Below are 23,318 nucleotides of genomic sequence, written 5' to 3' on the forward strand. Positions count from 1 at the left end.
TATAATAGGAGCAAGGATATGGAAACGTACCTTGGCTCTGCCAGACTGCACACCTATTGTTTGCCTGTGATATGAACTTGGTCTTTCATCACTCAGATCATGGCTGGAATGGAAGTGGTTGGCTCTTTACAGATTAATCTTAGATCCTCCAAATGACTCCCTCTTTGAGGAAACAGCTATAGAATTGCAATTGGGGAATAATGGCTTCCTGAATAGATTTGGAAAAATATGTCTGGAAATATTGTCTGCTTGTGACTGTGATGTTGAATTGCTTCTTCAGAATCCACTAAAGGTGAAAGAAAAACTGAAATTGAGTGACCGGATAGGCACGATTGATAACATGCGAAAAGCAAAAAGATCAGCCTCTCTGACATTGTTGGATAAACAACTTTCATTTGTGTCGGCCTATCTAAAGAAGTCTGCTAACCCTTGGTTTAAATCTTCTTTTCTGAGATTTCGCCAAAACCTACTTCCTACCCGAGAAATTCAAGCCACTGGAGATAAGGAAGGGGGGACTCTTCCAAGCTGTGACAGGTGCCTTAGTAACAAAGTCCAGAACATTAAACATCTATTATCCAATTGTCTTGGGACTTGGAGTATTAGGGCTAGACACTTTAACAGATTTGTTCACGATGAGTCTTGTCTTAGTACTGATGACTTTTGTGTGAGATTGTCTTCTGGTAATGAGATGGCTCTTTCGGTTAAGGTGGGAAGAGTTCTAAAGGATCTAGAGTTAATAACAGACTGAATTGTTTGACTCTCAATAATGTATGTTTTGTTTATTATGTTATTTAGCTTGTATAGTGATTGATGAATTTTTTTTATCTGTTTTATCTTTGTGTTTTGTCTTGTCTAAATGTGCTAAAAGTAAATTTTTGGCTACCGCACAATAAATAAATAAAATTTTTTTTAAAAAAAACATTTCCCTTACTTTGATTATATTGATGAAACACGCTTTATTTGTTTTGGTTGGCATGACAATTCACATGTGTGGGAACAAGGTTTTGAAAGTCACACAAATGCACGCACGTCCATTTTAGGAAATATGATAAAAAAGGAAAACATATAGTTTAAAGAAAACTTTATTTTAATGTATTTTCTCTTGATACAGCATACAAAAATATGTTTTTCACAATTTATAAAATGACTATGTGCTAACCAGAACCTTGAAAATGTCAGTTAGATTACTTTCAAGTGTTTCTTACATTTTTGATTTTAAAGCAAATATACAAATGGCTATCAATTCAATGTGCATTCAATAATATTAATTGATAATTCACTGAGATCACAATTCTGAGTAGAGATTAGATACTGTTTTTTTTATTTAAACGCCAGTGTCAAATACTTTTACATTTAACCTGAAAGTGTTTATTTTACATTAAAATGTTTGGGTTTAAAAAGAAAGTTCAGACATACTCAAAGAAATTACTTGTCTATGTATTGCTTTAAAGGCACTTCTGTTTCACCATCCTTGTTCCATGTTGGTCCATTAGAAGGATAATTGTGTTGAGCACACAATACATGACTATCCAGGCAAATGCAATTCAGGAGTGTGTTGTGCATGTCTATGTTGTCTATGAACCTCTACGACGTGGAGACCAGACACTGTGGGTATTGTAGAGGAGTTCCCTGATGATTGCTGTTTGTACGCTGAATCGCAGTTTTGGCGTGTTCTGTCCTGAGAGCCTTTGTTGTCCATTGTCTGTTGCTCATGAGATCTGCAGGTGAAAAACAAATGATAATCAATATGCATCCTGTTCAATCATAAGGGATAATGTTACAGGCAATGATGTTAGTACATAGAAAGGGTGGTCAGAAGTCACATCGCTTGCGATCTATAGACCCAATTCAGTAACCAACAAATGTCTGTGCGCAGGCAGATTCCCCCTACCCGCTTTACAATATTTGTTGTAACAACATAGCATTGCTCCAACAAAAAATGCCAATTACAAACATGCCTTTAAGGAATACCAAATAACAACAACAAAAAAAAGTTCAGTAGTGAGTGACTAGATTGTGAAAGGAAGGTTCCTTCCTGGCCTTGTGCAAATTTCATCTGGATGACAGAGAGGGATCAGCCAACTAAGACCATGAGCTGTCCCTCAAGGAAGGGGTTGTGTGTCAGGTGAAAATCTCAATGCATAGAGACAGCAGCACAGTGCGACCTGGATCCCTGCCAGGAGCAAACATACGTCACTGCGGATCACTGACGGGAACAATGTTTACAAAAGTTACACATTTACCAAAGAACACATCGGTGTGAATAGGCCAGGAAAACTGCTTGAACACCTGTATGATACGTACGCACATTTAAACAGCAAATGCAAATCAAAATAATAGGAGGGCTTAACATAAGAATAAACATTCTATTGTAATGTTATGTTAGGTTGACTTATACGCACACCGCTACCATTTGCATGGTCTCAGTTTTATATGGGCAATTTATAATCTACGCGTAAAGTATTAATATTTTACAAAGCACTGGATTGAATAGTATCTGACCCAAGTGGCAAAATACAAACAGGGCTTTGCGACCATTCTACCGAAACACCCAGAAATCTGCAATGTAAGGTCCCACTGGGTTCCCTTTTTCATTATTGTTTTTAACAATAATATGGTGACCATGACTATTCTCATTAGGGGTTATGGATTCTGTCTTTGCGATACCATTCAGGTCTTTCACCCCTTTCCCCCCCTGACTCTGCCTCTTACCCTTAGGTCTCTGTCTCTTTCTGTTCCTCGTGTTATTCTCCTGTCTCTTGTTTCTCTACTTCCAAAATGAGGGATATTTATTGGGCCACCTGCTATGTCTGTCTGGCATGGAAGACTACCCATTGGTCTAGCACAAAAAAGAGGAGACTGAGGACATGGACTAAACGAGTAAATAGGTCCCTATTTATAATCACTCATAGCACTTTTCACAGCCATTACATTTGCTGCTGGGGTGATGCCCATTTGGCAATTGTGGCGGGGATGGGAAGAATGATGTAAGATGGTATCTGTCCGCCCACTCGTCACAAAACCGCTTTCTCAAAATGTGATCTGAAATTCCATCCCCCTGTGGAAAACCAAAAACATGCCAGTTGCATTGACAATGATCAGTTTCTAATTCAATGGTTGCATTTTACGCGGGGTCGATCACAGTGAAGGACAGTTTCACTTATTTTACCTACTCTTCCATCTCTTTTAATTGTAATTCTGTAGCCATAACTCACAATGACTGAAGCACATAAGGGCAGAAATACATTTGATATTTCTCATTCAATTATAAAAAGTTCTTTGGTATGTGTCAGTCTCCTTCACCAATGGGGCCCTTGAGCAAAACTTGAATTTTCCAACCATAGGTTTGAGGGGTATCGTGGGTAGTGACCGAACCACTGGTCAACATTTGTGTTCCCCTGAATGGGTTTTTCTGTTATTGAAAGCACCATTTTTATTTTTCGTATGGACATTCCTTATGCACTCCAGATGTTGCACTGAGTGGCGTCGTCTGCATTGGGGCACAATGGTGATGCCCCCCTTTCAGTTTAAGAGATTGACATTTAATCTAAAAACCATGTACGTTTAGACTCCAATTATGAATTTACAACAATTTACAATTATGCGGCTAGAGTGTCCTACATTGTTGCAACCAATCTAGTTATATTTCTTACTGTGACATGTATCTAATTTATTTCTTGTCATCAAGGGAAAAGCAAACAGGATAAGAGTTATTTTATGTGGATAGACTAGCCTACATTGGGGCATCCCATCTGAACATGTGGCATGACATTATTTACTGACTAAACCAATAGGAGTATGTTCTCATAGGGTAAGTATATATTGGTGCAACCTGCATGGACATTAGTAGGCACAGCCAGCATGAACATGTTTTTTTATGCTGGAATATATTATGGGCAAAGGCATCATGAAAATGCATTTAATTGCTTACATTTGTGGTCGATGCAATAAAGGCAGCTAAACTAAAGCTTCCTGATGTCAGAGTATCATGGAGATGAAAATGGGCTTGCTCTGTGTGCTCTGGCTTCCTGAACATAAGCACTGATGTATTAAATACATTGAGTTGGGACTATTAGTCCTTGTAATGGAGTGCTTCACAAATACAGGCCGCGGAAGTAAGTTGCTATTAATATCATGATGACACATTGATGCAAAGACAGAATCCAGCACCTGAGCAAACATGTTTACACTGAATGCTGCAGGCACAATTTAGTAGCTAGAACACGATCCCAAGTCACAGAAATGTGTATAATCTTTAAAATTAGTTGAATGCAAATACATGTCAGTGCTGCATGACGCACTGTGTTGGCTCTGTTTCCGTTTAGAAGTTTGCAGAACCGGATGAAGAAAGTGTATCCTTACTGAAGCTTGCATGCCTCTGACTAAGAAGGAAGCAGCCTGGGGCTTTGCTGCCATTCTGATGTGGGGGTTCATCGCACTGTGACAGGAAGTGAAGGTGTCAGTGATATGCCAATGCGGAGCGAAGGGACCAGTGAACCACGCAAGCAATCAACGAGTAAGCTCGATTCAGCAGGGACATGGGCGCATCTGTTATGAATTCCTGCACCAGAAATTGTTGAGCGAAATTTAAGGCATTGAATTACATCACAAGCTTCTGAAATATATTTTATTCATGAAAGTGTGCACGTCAGCTCTTTGCTGTGCAGCATACAGTTAATCTGTTTATGTTCAAATCCGCCTAAAAAACAACATACGTCTGCACTTTTGGCATCTCTGAGATGTGCATGACCTTTGTGGTTAGAGATAATACAACTTCTGTTTAAGGGACACCCAACTGAAAACATTGCCGTCCACGTGGACATCAGAAAGCTCAGCACAAGCAGGAATATCCAGTGATGGAATGACATAAACTAGACAGGGCGAGCCCGCTGGTGGCTTGGAGATTGGGAACAAGTGTGGGCTTTCCCTCTATAGCCATGCTAGGGTGTAACCACACCCCACCCTCTTCTGTTCCTCAGGCCCTAGTCTATCAGCTGGACAATGCTTCAGATTATCCCCGGCAGCTGTCCACCTAAGCGACATAGGCGTCAAACACCAGCGACGATATGAAAACAGGGAATGGCAGCACAGCAGTAGCTACCGTGCTAGAGCATCGCTGTAAGTGACATAGGCGTCAAACACCAGTGACGATATGAAACCAAGGAACGGGCGAGCACAGCAGCAGCTATCATGCTAGATCATCGCTGTAAGGGACATAGGCGTCAAACATCAGCGATATGACACACAGGGAACAGGCGCGCGCAGCAGAGGCTACCGTGCTAGAGCATCGCTGTAAGTGACATAAGCGTCAAACACCAGCGACAATTTGAAAACATGGAACGGGCGAGCACAGCAGCAGCAACCGTGCTAGAGCATCGCTGTAAGGGACATATGCGTCAAACACCAGTGATATGAAACACATGGAACGGGCAAGCGCAGCAGTGGCTACCGTGCTAAAGCATTGCTGTAAGCGACATAGGCGTCAAACACCAGCGACAATATGAACCAGCGAACGGGCGAGCACAGCAGCAGCTACCATGCTATATCATCGCTGTAAGCGACATAGGCGTCAACCACCAGCGACAATATGAAAACAGCGAATGGGCGAGCACAGCAGCAGCTACCATGCTAGAGCATCGCTTCACTCTGGCCACAGCTCTAACTGCCACCTCTTTTCCAGGAAGATATTGTTTTCTTGTGTATAGGCGCATTACAAATAACCTATACATTATAAATAACCTATAAATTACCCGTTTTGAAAGCATTAAGCCCGAACTACTTAGCGTTCATCCAAAATGAAACAGCCCAACGGTAAGCTTGAAGATTGGCACTTGAGTGTCATTGCATATGTATAGGTAATAAAACGGAATCGACCAATGTGAAAGACCAGGGGACACACATTAAGATTGAACAGGGTCAGGTACATTCTAGTATCTGGCTGGACCGCACATGTGATCGTAGCCATATGAGATGAATCCCCTAAGTCTGTCCAGTCAGAAAGTAGAAAAAGATATCCTTGTGTGGTTATTCTATGTCTGGATAATGGGTTGGGGTAGGCAATCGTGTCAACAGATATAACAGGATGAGTTCATCCAAAATGCACTAATCAAACTCACATTGGCTACCGAATGGTAGACACTATATTGGACTCTCTACCCCATAAAGGTCTACAGCTAGCATACTATGGAACCAAGATGTCATGCTCTCTTAACATCCTGCAATTGGCTAGTAGCAACATGTTCCAAACAGTTCTCCATATTGGGAAGATTAGAAACGCACACATAGCTTGGAGGGGTGCCTTCATGTAGGGCTTTCATGTCAAAGGGACGTTCGCGTCATGTTTCAGGAACACAGGCACAGAACTAGAGTAAAACGAACAGGAGAGAATGAAGTGACTATAATTTTGAAGATTTTAGCAGTACTGGGGCGAGTGGACTAGAACTTCTGCATCCAGTGGTATGCAACGGTAGCAGCAATAGGGCATCGAGTAGCACCATATGAGCAACGCCAATCTTGGCAAGGCAATTGTGTATTGTATTCGAGAAGATTGCAGTTATATCTCAGGTCGAATTTTTTGGGGGCGAGAAGAATTACACGTTAAGATGCAGAGGGAGTGGGGTTTCAAATGGAGTACGTTTACGGACTGAGCTGGTAAATGTTCCTTGCTTAGTCCCTCCCTGGAAACTGATCCATTTTTATTACTGTTATGTTTTATAGTAGTTACTCTGCAGAGGCACTCACAGGCTTTTGTGCCATGACACATCTCCATCGAAATCACGGGAAATCCCAAGTTCATCAGTCAGAAAATTAAAGTGGTTTGAAGAAGCTATGACTGGAATTTGGTAAACCGCATAGCATTCACCCTATTAAAGCCACACGGACAGCAATCTAAAGTGGTTTTATTTTCCTTCACAGGTTGTCTGCCTCTTAGACCAAATCCTCATTTTGCATTCAGTTCATGGACATGCCATTGGCCATGAGCACATGAGGTGATTTCAGGCTCTACCTAGAAGACGTATACAATTCTAAATAAATCTTGTGCCATTTTATTTTTCACATTAAAAGTACAATCATCCAGTACAGAGAACAACAAAGGCCAAATTAAATACAAGCTGGAATTTCACATTAGTCGGAGGATAGTTACCAATGAATGGCTTCTTGAAGTTCAACTCTCTGTAAAGATGATCCTACATATAATGGAACCAACACATGTTGGGGCTTTATGGTTTCCCAGAAGAAATGGATGCAGAAACCAATATATGTTTTTAAATGTTTTGTAAATACACTTAATCACAGGGCGTGGTGATGGTATGTTTTATATAATGGATTTGTAAGCAAAAAGGGACATACAACATGATATAATATGGCTGTTTTTAACAATATATATTGATGTGCCTTTGTGTATGATGATATATATATATGGTTTAGTGGCTTAAAATCCAGGGGGATTTATTCATAGTTTTCGGACCTTAAAAATCACCAACCAGGATAACAATGAATGCAGGTGCATCACTAGTTATCACAGAAGAGATCACACCAACACATTCCCCAGTGGCTCAATTTGTCTAGCTAATTTTGGAGACTTCAGACATGGTAAGAGATATAGTGGGACCAAAAACTCCTTCCAGCAAATTCCAAGAAATCCATGCTTTAGCCTCAAATGAGATATTGGATTTTGAAAGCATGCTTACCATATTTAGGTTAAGACGAATGGTGGGTAAGGATGATAGCAGAAGGTCTAAGACCCTTTGCGGATCATTTTTGATGAAGTGTTAATTTAATGGGAGGACTTCCAACATTTACATTGAAGTGCACTTAAGTCCGCTGCATACCATTTTTTACATCTGCAAAAGTATTATTAAAAATAAGCGCTGAATCTGCTGAAATCTTTAGAACATTATCTTGCAAAAAGTGTAAGTACTACCTGCCATTCACACATGAAAAACATAATGTACAGAGGGTACCGGCAGCAGGTGCCATTTGTGTCCCCTCTGTGCAATTTTATTCATTTGCTAAACAGAATTAAAATCAGGCAAAATGACGTTTATGCCTCGTTTCTGCAATCCATTTTGCTGAAGGTATAAGTGGCACCTGACATTTATGTGTGGCAGTTGGCCATTACAATGGATTCCTATGGAATCTGCCTGCTTTTAGCAGCTGCTACAATCCACTGGTACACTGGGCTTTGCAAACATATTTCCAGGCTGAAAGATGTATAAGAAAAGACATGGCTTGATACGCTCACATGTTTTTAGCCATTGTTTGACACAGCCATGTACCTTCGTTATATGAAATATGTGAAGGAAATGTCAATTTCCCCAAAAAAATGAAAATACTTTTTTGTATACTTCAAGAAAGAAAATATTTAATTCTGTTCAGATGCACAAAGCAATTCATGTGCAGGAGAAACATATGGCCCTGCTAAGTACTGCCGCCTGTATGGCAGAAGTACAGCCAACATTCCCTACCCCTTCAAAAGCAGTGGGCACCCGTTTGCAGATGAGATTTCAACAACTGGAACATGGAGTACTGTTTCAGAGTATGTGCCCACATGCACACACAAAAAGTGTTCAATTCTATGTTAAATTTAGTGAAACAATCCTGCAAATTATATTATCTGTGCATGCATTACTTACATCATTTAGTTCTGCTTTATTTTCAGGCATACTTTTATAATTCAATACCCCCTATCACCTTGACATTTTACATTATTTTATCTGTTTTAGAAAAATTCAAAGTAATGATCATCTTATTCCACATAATAGTACTTTCAATTAGTTATATATCAAACTCACATACGAGGTGAAGACTTCAAACAAATGAACAACGAGGTTAAATAGTGTATACAAAATAAACTAAAGGAAGTATTACCCTACATTTGAGTATTTAAAACATTAAGAAATCATATAAGACATGAGGATAAATCAAAGCAACAACATATATAATAAGTTAACTATTTTCAAAGAGTCCAGTAAAATCTCAGTTTTGATCTAAATCAATACATGATTTGTTTTCTTTTTTAAATTGGGCATGTTGCAATAAAACAAATAATCAAGCATATAAATCCTATTAGAAAAATACAATGAATATAACATCCGTAAAATATTTCATCAAGCGATTACAATAATATACAAGCTCCTAAATAGCTCCACCCTCCGTAGACTACAACAGAGTGCGTAGTCCAAAACTGATTGTATAATCATAAAACAAGTGGTGCCCAGCAGACATCTGCCCTAGAATGAGGAGGTTTCCATGCTGCTGCTGTTTATTTTATGTATTTCTTTATTTTGACATTTGTAGAATGCACCGAACCCGTGGGCATCTGGCCGCTGGCTTACATTACTGTCATAGGTAATACAATAGTTACAGGTAATGGTTACAATGGTTCCGGTTGCAATGGTTCAGAGTATAAGGGATATGTACCAGTTATATATAGGTAATACAGTAGTTACAGTAATGGTTACAGTGGTACAGGTTGCAATGGTTCAGAGCATAAGTAATACATACCGGTTATATATAGCTAAGTATCTAGCAAAGTGGAGATGGCTGTGCCAAGAGTTGTAGGGTTAGGTGGGTTCAGCTAAATTCAGGGGTCTTGTGAGAAGAGCCATGTTTTAAGGCCGTTGCAGAAAGACCAGAAAGATTCGTCAGATCTCAGGATTAGAGGGAGGGCGTTCCAGAGTTTGGCCGTGAACACCGGGAAGCTGCTTCCTCCTGCTTTCTGGTGCCTGTATCTAGGAATGTCAAGTAGATGCAAGTAGGCAGTTTGGGTAGGTCTGGAGGATTATGCCGTGGAGATTTTTCAGGTAAGTGGGGGCGGTATTTGAGATGCATTTGAGGGTCAATGCAAGCATTTTAAACACGATGCATTCTTGGACCGGAGCCAGTGGATGCTTCGTCTGGCTGTGGATATGTTGTCTTTTTAAGAGTTGTTTAATGCTGCTTTTACAGTGTTATTCTGAATGACCTGGAGTTTCTGTATTTTGCAGGCATTGGTTCCTACGAAGAGGGAGTTGCAGTAGTCAATCCTGGAAAGTCTGAGGGCTCTAGATAGTGTGATGCAGTTGTCTGGGGATAGGAATGGACTACAGGCATTGATAAGTTTGGCCGTGTGTGCTGCTGCTGATGCAATAGCGTTTACCTGTCTAGTTAGTGATAATGTGGAGTCAAGGTATACACCCAAGGTTTTTATCTCTTTGGCAACAGTGATTGTATTCCCGTTGATGGAGAAGGCTTTGTATGATTCAGTAAGTGTGTTTAACAGATGTAGTGTACCAATGAGGAGTAGTTCGGTTTTTGTTTTGGCATAGTCCGTGTTATGCCATCCAGGCCTGCATGGTTTGGTATAATTTGTTTAGTGCATTGGAATCAGTGTCATCATTGCCAGAGATAGGAAGGAGGATCTGGATGTCATCCACATATTTGGTGTAGGTGACACCCTGGACATCGAGGACAAATTGACTAATTCATTCGAGACATTCCTCTTTTATTTCAGAGCATTGAGTGACAATGTGTCTAAGAGTTTCTGTTTTGTTAATATCTAAAAAGAGACCACATACTCTCTTTTCTCTAGATATTCCCAGATGGCACCTATCACTGCCAAGCAAGGCAGCTTATTAAGTCAAGCCAGTATGAAAAACCTCCTCAGGTCCGAGCCTGGACATTTTATCAAATAAGACTGAGGTCTGTCTAGTACAAAGGTGTGCTCAACTTGCTTCTGGAACAAACCATGTTTTTTAGGAAGCTCCAAGTTGCCACAAAAATCCCAACTGAGGACCCTTGCTGTGTAATTGGGTAATTAACGCATGCAGATCTAGAGTCCAGCCAATGATCCACTCTATTCTCCTCGCAACGTTTTCGCAGGTCGTACTTAGACAGTCCAGTTTATTTCCCTCATTATACATTTCATCTCTCTGTAACGCAAATACAGATATGTTAGGCTGCTTATTAATTTTGAACCACATAATTACCTTTCTATGCTTGAGCTTGGTGGTCAATTAAGTTAACCGCAATTCTAGCCTTGGTATACAAAGAGGGACTCCATTGGAAGGCCCAAAATGCAGCGCAGCAAGGACCTTTCAATTTGATTGGAACACCTACTATCAGGTTTTTCCCACGCTTCAAAGCCATATAAAAGAGTGGGTACCAGACTTTCTTTGTAAATTGTGAGCAACCCAATGATACTGAAAACATTTTATCAGCGTATAAACCCATTATCGCTCATAATTTCCAATGGACCCTCGACTGAATGCAGACCTTCAAATCTCAATCACTACATTTGTGGGTGAGTAAGTAGGCCAGGTAAGTGTACGTTAAAGACATTACAATTACCATATTTCTAGCCCTAAGATCAGAGATCAAGGTATGCCTTTTGGTCCCGAATACATCATCCATGTTTTTTAATATTTGTAGACAATGTAGTTGGTACTCTTAAGAAGTGCAATCCCCAGAAAAAAATACAATCAATTTTACAATGTAATTTGATTTGTTTATTTTGTGTGCTTTCTGGTTTCTTCATGTATTTGAGCCATACATTCAGATCGTACCTTGCTGTGGGAGATACTCAAGACTAATACAAGATTTTCAGAGAAATATTGAAATACATCTAGAAAGTGAATGAAAAGCACAAACATAAATATCAATCAAGATCAAGAAATCCATAACGAGGAATCTCTCCTGAGGAACCATAGCTAAAGCTGTGGGTAAATACGTGTTGGGAGATTATTTAATGCTATAAGGACAGAACAAAGATGTGAATGTATGGATCAAATACATGAAGAAACCAGAAAACACAAAAAAATAAACAAATCAAATTACATTGTAAAATTGATTGTATTTTTTTCTGGGGATCGCACTTCTTAAGAGTACCAACTACATTGTCTACAAATTTGGTTTCCATATTGTCTCAGCCACAATATAGGCACTCCAAGTGCGGACCCTGGAACTTAAAATTTAAGTAGCACAAAGGATTCGCTCTGGAGAGGAATTAAAGCTGACAGTGGCTTAAAAAATGTGACTTTCAAAATGTTTTTTAATATTAATCATCAGATCGTTCTCAGAATATTTAATTAACGCTGCTGCAGACCTTTTTAATCCAATCTGAGTATTGTCCATGATGATTATATCATCAGTATATGATAATAACGGTACGTTGAATCATCCACACTTTGGGACACATTTTCTACATCTGTTTATGAGCTTTGGAAGTTCTGCCATATAGAGGTTATAGAGTATGGGGGCTAAGACGTACCACTGATTTCAGCCTCCATTAGTACATATTAATCTTGTGAATTGGCCGGTACCTTCTAAACAAACCTGAGCCAGTGTGTCTGAATGCAGCTGGCAAATTATGTTAAGGAGACCTTTATCGATGCCTAGTTTCAAGAGCTTAACCAACAATTTGGCTCTATTTACACTATCAAAGGCATAACTATAATCCACATATGTGACATACAGTGAAGGACCCGAGCCTGCCCTAGTAAGATTGAAAAGTGTCCTAAATATCACCAAATTGTATAAAGTCGAGGAACGTCTCTGAAAACCGACTTGAGTAACATGAAGCATATCCCTTTCCATGCCCACTGCTCAAGAGACGGCAATAAAATAGTCACAAAGACTCTATTAGAGACATCTGGCATAGCCAAAACACGATAATTTGAAGGGATGTCTTCAGGACCTGTTTTAAAAACTTGTATTAGTATGGACGGTTTCCATGGCCTTGGGGGTTCTTTTAGAGGCCACAATAGACCTTAAATATTCACAGAATATAAAAGCCCAAGTGCCAAGACCATCTTTAACAATCAGGTTAGTTAACCCAAGTGCCATTATCAAAGCTTCAATTATTGACATAGTAATTCTCAAAGTCAAATCTATTTCTAGAGATCTCAAAACAGAGGACAGAGGAAACATAATAGGTCTCAGAAACATACTTCTCCCACTTGTCAGATGAGACAATATTTATTAATGCCATATTAGCCCTACTAGTGTTGTCATTGTGCCCACACCTTTTTGGCATCTTTGCTCGCTAATGTTTTGAGCATTGCCTGCCACTTTTTATTTCTATCTGATGCTTTATGTTCATGTAGATAGTTTGTAAACTAATTTTAATTTTGAATTAATCTTGATTGTGCATCTTTTTCCTCCACTGTTAAAGATTTATTTTTCTATACTGTGTGCATGGCTCGCCTACGGTTGTGTTTTCACTCTGCCATTAACCCATCACAAGTGTTGCATCTTATTTTAATTAATCTGTCGGCTTCCCTCAGTTATTTAATACTATGATGATCCAGCTACCATCAAGGACCTGGGGACAGTTTTTTGGTCATTGGAACATGCCCACCACAGGCTGCGATTTAAAACTCTGACATTTTGTTTCGTCAATAAAGCTGGTTACCTTGATTACTTAAAGAAAGAGCACCTACCATATGAGTCTCAGCAGCCACCACTGGAGTCGTAATCATTAATTTAAAGGTATTGTGATCATTATAACCTGTACCATTAACAGACACTCGAATAGAATAGTGAATACCAGCATGTCCACACTTAGATAGAATTGTGAATACTAGCATGTCCACACCTGGATAGACTTGTGAATATTAGCATGTCCACACCTAGATAGAATAGTGAATACTAGCATGTCCACACTTAGATAGAATTGTGAATACTAGCATGTCCACACCTAGATAGAATTGTGAATATTAGCATGTCCACACCTAGATACAATAGTGAATACTAGCATGTCCACACTTAGAAAGAATTGTGAATACTAGCATGTCCACACTTAGATATAATTGTGAATATTAGCATATCCTCACTTAGATAGAATTGTGAATATTAGCAGGTCCACACCTAGATAGAATAGTGAACATTGGCTTGCGTCGCACCTGGATGGGATTTTGAATGTTAGCATGTATGCCAGTCAGACCCAGATCAGGACAGAGCCGCAACAGGGGAGACTACGCAAGCCGAGCGCTTCAATTGAGGATAGAGATGCAAACTAACCAACCCTACTAACAATTTCCCATTTCCCTTTCTGCATACACCTCTCAAACTACAAACCAAACACAACCAAAACCTACAGCACAACAAACTGCACAAACTTCACTACATTGCAACAACAAAACAAAAACACACATAGCCTTGCACAACAGCACACAACGACTACCGGCCGCAAACACCCCAGGCCCAGCCAATGGACCCACCGGGCTGAGGCCACCAACAGCACATCACTGCTCTCTTGCACTTTTCCTGCTTCCTCCCACTAACTCAACCTCCCCTCCTCTTTCAGAGCCGCCAGAGCGCCAAGGGACCACTACGGTGGTGATAGTGCGCGGTACAAATGTCCTTTAACATTAACATTAACATTAACACTCGCCTAGTTATGTATGCCCACAAAGATGTAAGCAAGGATCGCCTGTTTTTCACCCATGTGCCAAATGGGCAAGTGGGTTATGTCGCGCCAACCCTGACTACACACAGGAATTTTACATATTGTCACATTCTAACCATTATTTTATGACTACATTATTGAACCAGAACAGTACAATGGGCCACAAGCCATTGCCTACTACAGTGACACCCTAGATTAAGTGATGAAGGACAGTTTGCGTGCAAGCAAGCACTCGCTGCAGCTACGTTTTCGATTGAGAAAAGTTCCACTATTGTGATGGAGGGTTCCGTATGTGGAACATTCAGTGTTTGCCATTCTAGAGAGATCACAACCTACCCTGACCACACAGAGAGCCTCAGCGTATGACAATTATCCTCTCAAGCCGTAATATCCATATCGTACGATGCAAACCAATGAACCCTGCCACCTTCTTGACAGAAATGTATACAGAAGAGCACTTAGCAAGCCATGACTGTCACACATATGAAGGGGGGAAGATGACATCCCCACAGCAAGAGTCAGCCCATTGCAGGAGGGGGAGGATCTCTTTGTTAATGGGTCAGCAACAATTGACCAAGCAACAGGTCAGAGACATACAGGCCCCACAGTGGTGCGCCTCAAGGCAGGTGAATATGAGACACTGATTATGAAAAGACTGCTGATGCACTACTTGGCCCAAGCAGCAGAGCTCATAGCGCTCATTGAAGCGCTGCAGGCAAAACAGGGGTGTCACAAGACTATTTATTCTGACTTGGCATACGTCATGACAACAGTGCATGCTGGTCTGTCACAGTGGTTTTGGAGGGGCTTCCAGAGAACAGACAGTTCACAGTACAACATTCTGCACTGCCCTCACCAATAACACAAATGAAATTTCATTGGGAAACGCTGTTGCAGATGCAGCGGCCAACACCGCGGCTTATCTCCTGCTACCCACACCTGCCGAGTTGTTGTGATCACACCTCCAAATAATAAGCAGAACACCCCGTACATATTGAATTACAAGGCAAATCACCAATTGAAGAAAAGGAAATATGAGTGAAACCAATCCCCAACTGACTTGTTGTGGAGACAGGTAAAGCAGTAGTGCCTTAGGTGCTGTTAACTATAGCTTTTGACCAACTCCACCAGCCCTCCCACAGCTCAAAGCTCACACATTGCAGCTGACATGTGGGAGGACTGGTTTCTGCCCAATATTCAGGAACACCTCGCTAACATAATCATACACTGCACAACGTGTCTTTTAGCACAGGCATGATGTTACGAACTTTACGAGGCACTCCGTCCCACCCTTGTGGGCCGTTCTGCAGGCTACACATAGATTACATGGACATGAGGGAGAGATGCAGTGGGTCCAGGAATTTGATTGTTGTGGTCTGCCCGTTTTCACAGTGGGTCAAAACAGGACCTTGTGCACACCCGGATGCGAAATATTCAACCACATTTCTTGCCCATATCCCCTCTCAGGAGGGCACAAATGCCCACAGGGTAGCAGCGGTTTTAGGTGAAGAATTTAAAGAGTGTTTGACAACCCTAACACGTGTAATTAAATGTGTCTCCCAACAGATTGCACCGCCCTTACCAGAGGACACCCCAGACATGACAGCACGACAGCAACAGGTTCCCTGACTGCCCAACCGCTACTGCCTGGAGAATTTATCTACATAAGGAGCTTTGCTAATTTTGATACACGTTTCAGACGGCCGCAGGGCACCCCCAAACATTACACAGTCGCCTTAAAGGCACCTGACACAGTTTATCTACTTCAGCATCAATTATACGGCCAGATTTCTCAATTCTTTCCACCCTTATCTCATTAGTGCACACGCACAGATGTTGCAACATATAAATGTATAAGAATTCTCTCTCTCTCTTTCCCTTTTTAAAAATTATTTGTACTCTCTCTCTCATATCCTCTTTCTCATTGTCTCTCTCTTTCTCTCATCCTCTCATTCTCTCTCTGTCTCTCTCTCCCTCTCTTATCCTCTCTCACTCTCTTTCTCTCTCTCTCTCTCTCTCTCTCTCTCTCGCTCTGTCTTCCTCTCTGAAACCCCCCACCCTATCTTTTTTGTGTGCATTATTTTTTCCCTTTCGGTGAGAAGACAATGAAACCAGCAGCTTCAAATACTTCAGTGTATATTAGAAAAGGTGTTAGCTATGAGATTGCTCCTAGATGTTCATACTCATATATGTGGGACATGCATTTTATTGCAGGAATATTCACCATTCTAATGTTCAATTTGGGAATTTATTGTGGAGCATCTTTTTTTTGGGAGGTCATAAAAAAGAGGGGGTGGAGTAATGAATGTAATAACAGTGATAACAGACCAACAAGTACACCTGTATGAATATGAGTATTTTATTTGAAAAACAATTCCCATTTGTTTTTAAGAATATGTTTTATAACATAAATGTTCATGAGGATATTAGCATTGGAAGAGTTGCGAGCAAACACATACGGCCACATAGGAGAGTGAAAAGGCAAGCACGAAGGGCAAAATATGATTCCTATCATGGGCTAGGCCTTGATGCTATTGAAGATGTGCGACACCCAGAGATGACCAACAGTTGGTATATGGAGAGAAGTGTGCTAGGGAGAGAAACTGTGAATGGTAGCTGTTATGCATGTTCAGTAATCCTGCACGTGTCTAGGAGTGCCCAAGTTATTAGTACCACAAGTAGTACCAATCATAGAGGCACAGTGCCTGGTTCATCTTGCGCTAAGTAGTGTTAAAGGCACCTTCCAGGCACACAGTGTGCGACTAGAGCTCGTGGATCCAGATCCCCTGCAATGTAACAATAATCTGAAAGACATGAAATGCTTGCAGCAACCATATCTGGTGATCCAAGGACTTAAAATATAAACAACAGATGGCAAGTGACCACACTCAGCTGCATGACAGAGGGCCACCTGGGATATGAAGAGGAGCTCCTGGCTTGAGTGGAAGAAACCTGTGCATACATTTGGACAGAGCATAATACAAAGTTGACATGGATTGCAGCAATGGAAAAACCAGCAAAAGTGCACCGAGAAGAAACATATGAACTTTGCTTCCACCGTGAAGGAACTTTTTTTATCGCCTCTAACGATCGCTGCAATATGACCCTCCTGAATCCAGACCCGAAAAGAGGTACGGCGGCAGTGATGGATTACTGATGGGTCTGCGGCCTTCATGCGTACTTGCAACCCCCGCCATCATGGAGGGGCTACTGTTCGTTGGCAATGCTGCACTCAGCACTATTCGTAATCCCAGAAGAACATTTGCAAGGGCGGCCGAGACCCCATGCAGCCACAACCATTTCTCCCGCGTTTGAACAACAGAACCCCTTACCACCACCAGCGTTTTGCATTCTACCCAGAAGAGAGCAATATGAGAAGCTGCAGACGAAGAAGAAATGGAACTATATATCTAGAGACTCATCCGCATTGCTCACTGAAATCTCTGATGAATACAGACTTTTCAGCTCAGCGATTGGTTATTACTACCCGGCGTGCAGGCAGCGGCCAATGCAAAATGGCTGTAAATTGTACCTATAGGTTCAATGTCATAAAGGTCGAGTGCGTGCCCTGAGACTGATGACGATGCAGAATCGCTGCATCCTCGATATGTTGATGGCAATGGAAGGAGGTGTGTGCTGAACAATCGGCCATTCCTGCTGCACATTCGTACCTCCCAAAAACACAGCAAATGGGTCATTATCTCACATAATTGCAGCTGTACATGGTCTAGGAGTCCACATGAAGAAAATAATGAGGAATACAAGATAACGACTGGTGTGATTTTGCATTTGATTGGGCCCCATCCTAGTTGGGCACCATTGTGAAGATGATGGTGCCTGTCATTGTGTTCATCTTGGTCATCTTCTGCACCTGTCAAATGGGCATCTGGTATTATGCCAAAGCATTGCCTAGCAACGTAATGATGATGGTATCAATTGGGGTTTCAAAGGTATCTCACAATAGAAAAGATAGTGAAATACAGACTGACCACTGCATCCCTCAAATGGTCCCCATCATCTATGGAAACGAAGTAGACCATTTGTATCACACCATCATTGTTCCACCCCCTAACCGTGAGAATTATAAGGAACTATGGGTGGATCTGGCAGGGCGATGGGGGATGCATTTATATGATTTGCATGCCTGAGGAGTATGCACGGTCAGGTGAGAGTCTACAGTCCATGTGTGGGGCCTGGATACCAGAAAGGGAACCCCACCATATGAGGAGGCGGTGAGAAGGGAGAACGAGCAGGTGCATGGGGAGAGTTTGTTACTGTAGATGTTACAAAAGGGGGGAATGTTGGGAAGGGAGTATGCCCATCCCACCCCCCTAGGCACTTTATGGTGAGGTGAACCCCATTGAAAGAACTATAATAAACCAGGGGGTATCCTAAAAGTTCCCACACAATAACAATATTGTATGCTATTTAGACATTTAGACATAGTGCACATATATACGCGAGCACCATGTTTGTAGATATTAGTAGCCATAATCAAAGCACAGGGCCAGCACGGCCATGCAGCATTTAGTGTGTTCGACACAGGCCGCAAGCCTGAAGGGGAAATCTGGATAGGCCCAAGCGCTGATGAGAGAAGCCCACGCCGCCAACTTCCACAGAAACCCATCTTTGTTTTAAGATTTCTGCCAATATGTTTTTTCCAAAAGGAATGTGCCCAGCAGGGCCACGAGACCGAACTGGGCGCCTTGGCGTATGTGTTATCACAGACAGGCCGAAGCAGGCCTCCAACTCCCACCCAGCTAACTACGAGTTATAGCCCCTACATCTGCCCTAGTCCCAAGACCTCTGAATTCCAAGATACCAGTTGACCCCAGACCGCCGACCATAAACCAAGCAACCATAAAAATCTGAGAGTATCTTCATCCCACCTTTATTTTATAATGACCCGGTTTATAGTGTGAGGTACGTTGTGGGATACATTATAGTTCAAAAGCGAGGGTGGAAGCCTTGGGAGCTGATGACATGATCGGGAATGAGTGAAGTATGTGTGGGTCGGGTTAACCTCGAGATTCCCCCTGTGCCAGTCTTGGAGCCTGCCAGGTGCACTGTATAATGATAGAGTAGCATTGTTCACAAAAGTAGCTAATTGCTTCTTTGGCCTTGGTTCCCTGCAAATGGTCATCAGCCCAGCTGAGGCCACGTGATGGAAGACGGATGGACTGGGCTGGGACTAATGACCTGGCATCCCCTATGGAGCAGGCCAACCATGTATAGGGTCTCACCCGCTCCATATATTGCTACTAGATATCACACTTGTATAGAGTTGTGTGAACGTTAGCACTTGCCGCACTCAAACTAAGTTATGGATATTGGCACGGGCATTGACCGAAGGGAGCTATGAATGAAGGCAGATGCCGCCCTGGACGTAACTACAAGCGTTGGCATTTGCCACGTTACGAAGAGGCTAGGAGCGTTAGCATGCATCAGCAACTGAATAAAATAATGAATGCCAACCACCTGCCACATATGGAACGAGTAACCCTGGCTGACTGATGCCGCGCACCGACCAGATTGGGAATGCTCTCTGGGGCAGATTTGAAGAGACACACAAACGCCTGCCTACCCCGCATACAAACAGGTGTCATGTAGGTGGCCGGTGCTCAACTTGTGCAAGGTTAAGAATGTGAGTGGATGCCATGTGGGAAAGGGACAAGAGTGTCAGACAGCCCCAGATCTGTATGGAGATGCAGAGATGCTCACGTAACCCACCTGAAGAGAATACAGAAGTTTGAACACCTTGCCTCCAGACAGCAATGCCAATTAACCAATCCACAAACAATTTTCACCTCTCTGCATAAACATCTCAAACTCTAACCAAACAAAACCACAAGCCTACAACACAACAAGCCGCACAAACTTCACTACACTGCAACAACAAAACAAACCACACATACTCGCAAAACAGCACACGCCGGCTACAAAGTCTATTGTTGGGATGCGCTATAACATGCTCAACCTTTTGAAGAGAAACTGCATATATCAATGCGCAAGGAACAACATTAGCTGGTGACCAATTTGACCAAAATGTAACCGTGGTGCCAAAGGCAAAACCATAACACTGTCCCAAGTGCAGCCAATGGTAATTATCATGGATGCAGACCATCACCTGCAATCCATGGGTCTGGACAGGGGAGGACTGGCAACCTTTGGCCTTGGGGGGAAAGTGCAGTTTTCTGGCTAAAGCCGCAATGCAGCGGTCTTGCTGTCAAGAACAAATATCCTTAATACCAACCTCTCCCCCACCCACACACTCTCAAATATTTAGAATGGGCATTATTGACATCACTGTCCTTTCATGCAACATATCCTACAGCTATGTTTGCATTTTGTTAGAGACCCAGGCACCAGGGAACCACATACCAAACATAGTAACATTATTTTACAAGGATAATACAATTTTTTGAAATCGGAAGGTTGCAATGTGAGCCCAGGTTTCCTCATGTCCCAGTTTGCAATTTGACAGTAGGCTACATCTACTCCCATTCATCCCATCCCATATTTAGAGTTAGACCAATCTAAAGACGTGGGGAAGCTGCAGAATTCACTGGTAGAACCAAGCTGGGGATCCTGGCTTCACTGTAAGAGAGGCTGGGTAAAGACCGTAGAGACAGAGGGAGAGAGTTGCAGTGCTTAGGGGCCAGGAGCATGAAGGTACAGAAAGAAGAAGGGGCACAGGCGGCGAGCAGCAGTTAGGAGAAAGAGGGATTGTGAGTGAAGAGCCCACAGAGGAGAATAGAAAGAAACACGTGAGAACAGATAGGGAGTAGCTAGTCCATGAAGACATGTAAAGGCAAGTCATTGGGAATTAAATGGAAGCCAAGCGTCAAAAGGCAACCACTGAAGGTGGTGCACAGCAATGGAGATGGTGTCCCTGGGAGAGAGATAACAAAGAGTATGAATGGAGGAAGAAGACCTAGAGCAAAGAGGGACAAGAGGGATTGGCACATTACTGTACAGCCTATTTGGTCGCTGTAGAATTAGTTGCAGATTTTCTGATGAAATTTGCTGCATTTATATGTGGGGGTGGATTTAGGGAAATAATTATCATAAGGGGGTTTAGGGAGATCTGCAGGGGCTCTCCTCCTGCATATATATGAAGCAAAATCAACCTGTCAAAAACAAAAATTCGACCAATTCTCTGACAACCAAATAGATTTGATGTAATCACCCTATGTGAGATGATACAGAGCCCCAGGAGTAGACCGGAGCAATGGAAAAGGTGAGAAAAGAGTAAGGACGTGATTATGAGCTTATGAGGGCCCCATACATTCTGAAAGCATGTGCCCACAGCATAGAGGTGGCTTTTGGGGACATAGTTTGAATTGATTTTATGATCTCCTTTAATGCTTGTATGTTGTGCTTTCCGCCCTTGTAGTTGTGTTGTAAATTGCTTGACTGCCCTCACCATGAATACATCTTGAATTAAACCCTGTAAACGCCACCCCTCACACTACTTACATTTGTTTCTCTTTTCTGCAACTTAAGGGATTTCAAGCTTCTTGGAGAATTTAGCGTTGTCTCCATTCATTCACAGTCCATTTTCATGGCCCCTTATGAAAATATTTAGGAGAGTGACCCCAAAGCTTAACCATGGGCTGAGCTCCCAGGATAAGATGGGATTGATGCCATTATTTTGCTACTGGAAAAAAAAGTATTTACGCAACAAATTATTAATTTTGCTGCAATTGGACACACATAACTAGTCAGCATTTTATATTCACAATTGCAAAAAAAAAGTATTTTCCTCATTTGAATCAGAAGACTATCCTATGGGCTCTTGCTGTGACCATTTTGTTTCCCATATCGACATTGGCTTCTCCTCTACAATAATGAAAACATAGTGGGTACAGAGTAGAATATATATCTCCCAAAGAGGAATTGGTACAGAAAAAAGACCCATATCTGGATTACTGCCTCCCACAACACATAACCCATACCTGGCACTCTGCCTAACCACACCAGCACAACATATGACCCACATATGACATCTTGCCTCCCTGTGAGTGCATATTATATCCATGTTAATATAGTAGTAATTATTTATGGAGTAACCCTATAGATTATGAACCCATATAGCAAGGACGTTTCCTACAGATAGTTAAGGAAAATAAGGCACAGTAACCAAAAGTGATTTGCTCAAGGATAACCTAATGTGTGAAGTGGGAAAGGCAAGGTTTTGGAACTGGCTCCTGGTTCCACAGTTTGAAATGTAGACAGAATGGGATACTTCATCTTCTCCTACTTCATCTTCGATATTAAAATCAGCAAAACATGTTCTGTAAAGTTTTAAAAGGGGTAAACTAGGACACTTTTCAATTAATCTGGCTTTTGGTGAACCAAGGCACATAATATAGTAACCTGACAAAATATAAGATGCGTCTTAATTGAAACATGTTCATAAAGCAAGTATGCATCACTTTGTTAGAACAAGAAAGGAGTTGGTCCAGTTCAACAAGGAGTTGCATTGGCTTGCAGGTCAGGCATAGATCTGAGCAACAGTCACTCAATCTACAGACCTTCCTTTCTTGATTGACACCTCTTGTCTCATATACCCTATTTTAATTGGACATCAACCTCTGGTGTTCTTCCTTTGCACCACATCCTCGATGTCCCTTCACCCTCCAATTCCTTACAATTAACTTTCATACCTCTGTTACACTTTTGTGCCAGCTCTTTACCCTTTACTCAATTCTCTTCCCTTACCTCGCAGACACCCTATTGCCTTGCCCACATTGCTCAGTCACTAAATACTTGCCATTCACTCCCCTTGTAGATCACCTTTATTTTCCATTCATCCTCTGCCAGACACGACAAGAAGTCGTGGTCAGGACTTTATGGTAATTGTTGCTATGGCGTATGCACTTGGACAACACTGCGAAAGACGCAGAGTGGACTTTGCATTTATTGT

General features: G+C 41.8%; 1 protein-coding gene across 1 annotated transcript in view; it reads right to left on the reverse strand.

Moving 5' to 3' along the window:
- Positions 1-1,066: 1,066 nt before the first annotated feature.
- Positions 1,067-23,318, reverse strand: part of SUSD3 (sushi domain containing 3) — a 437,490-nt gene continuing 415,238 nt past the window's right edge. Inside the window, exon 5 of the mRNA XM_069643607.1 lies at positions 1,067-1,718. Coding sequence (XP_069499708.1) covers positions 1,526-1,718 — 193 coding nt within the window. The 3' untranslated portion in view covers positions 1,067-1,525. The remainder of the gene's footprint in view (positions 1,719-23,318) is intronic.

Source organism: Ambystoma mexicanum, chromosome 2p (assembly GCF_040938575.1).
Source record: "Ambystoma mexicanum isolate Mex_15411 chromosome 2p, UKY_AmexF1_1, whole genome shotgun sequence".
Classification (NCBI taxonomy): Eukaryota; Metazoa; Chordata; class Amphibia; order Caudata; family Ambystomatidae; genus Ambystoma; species Ambystoma mexicanum.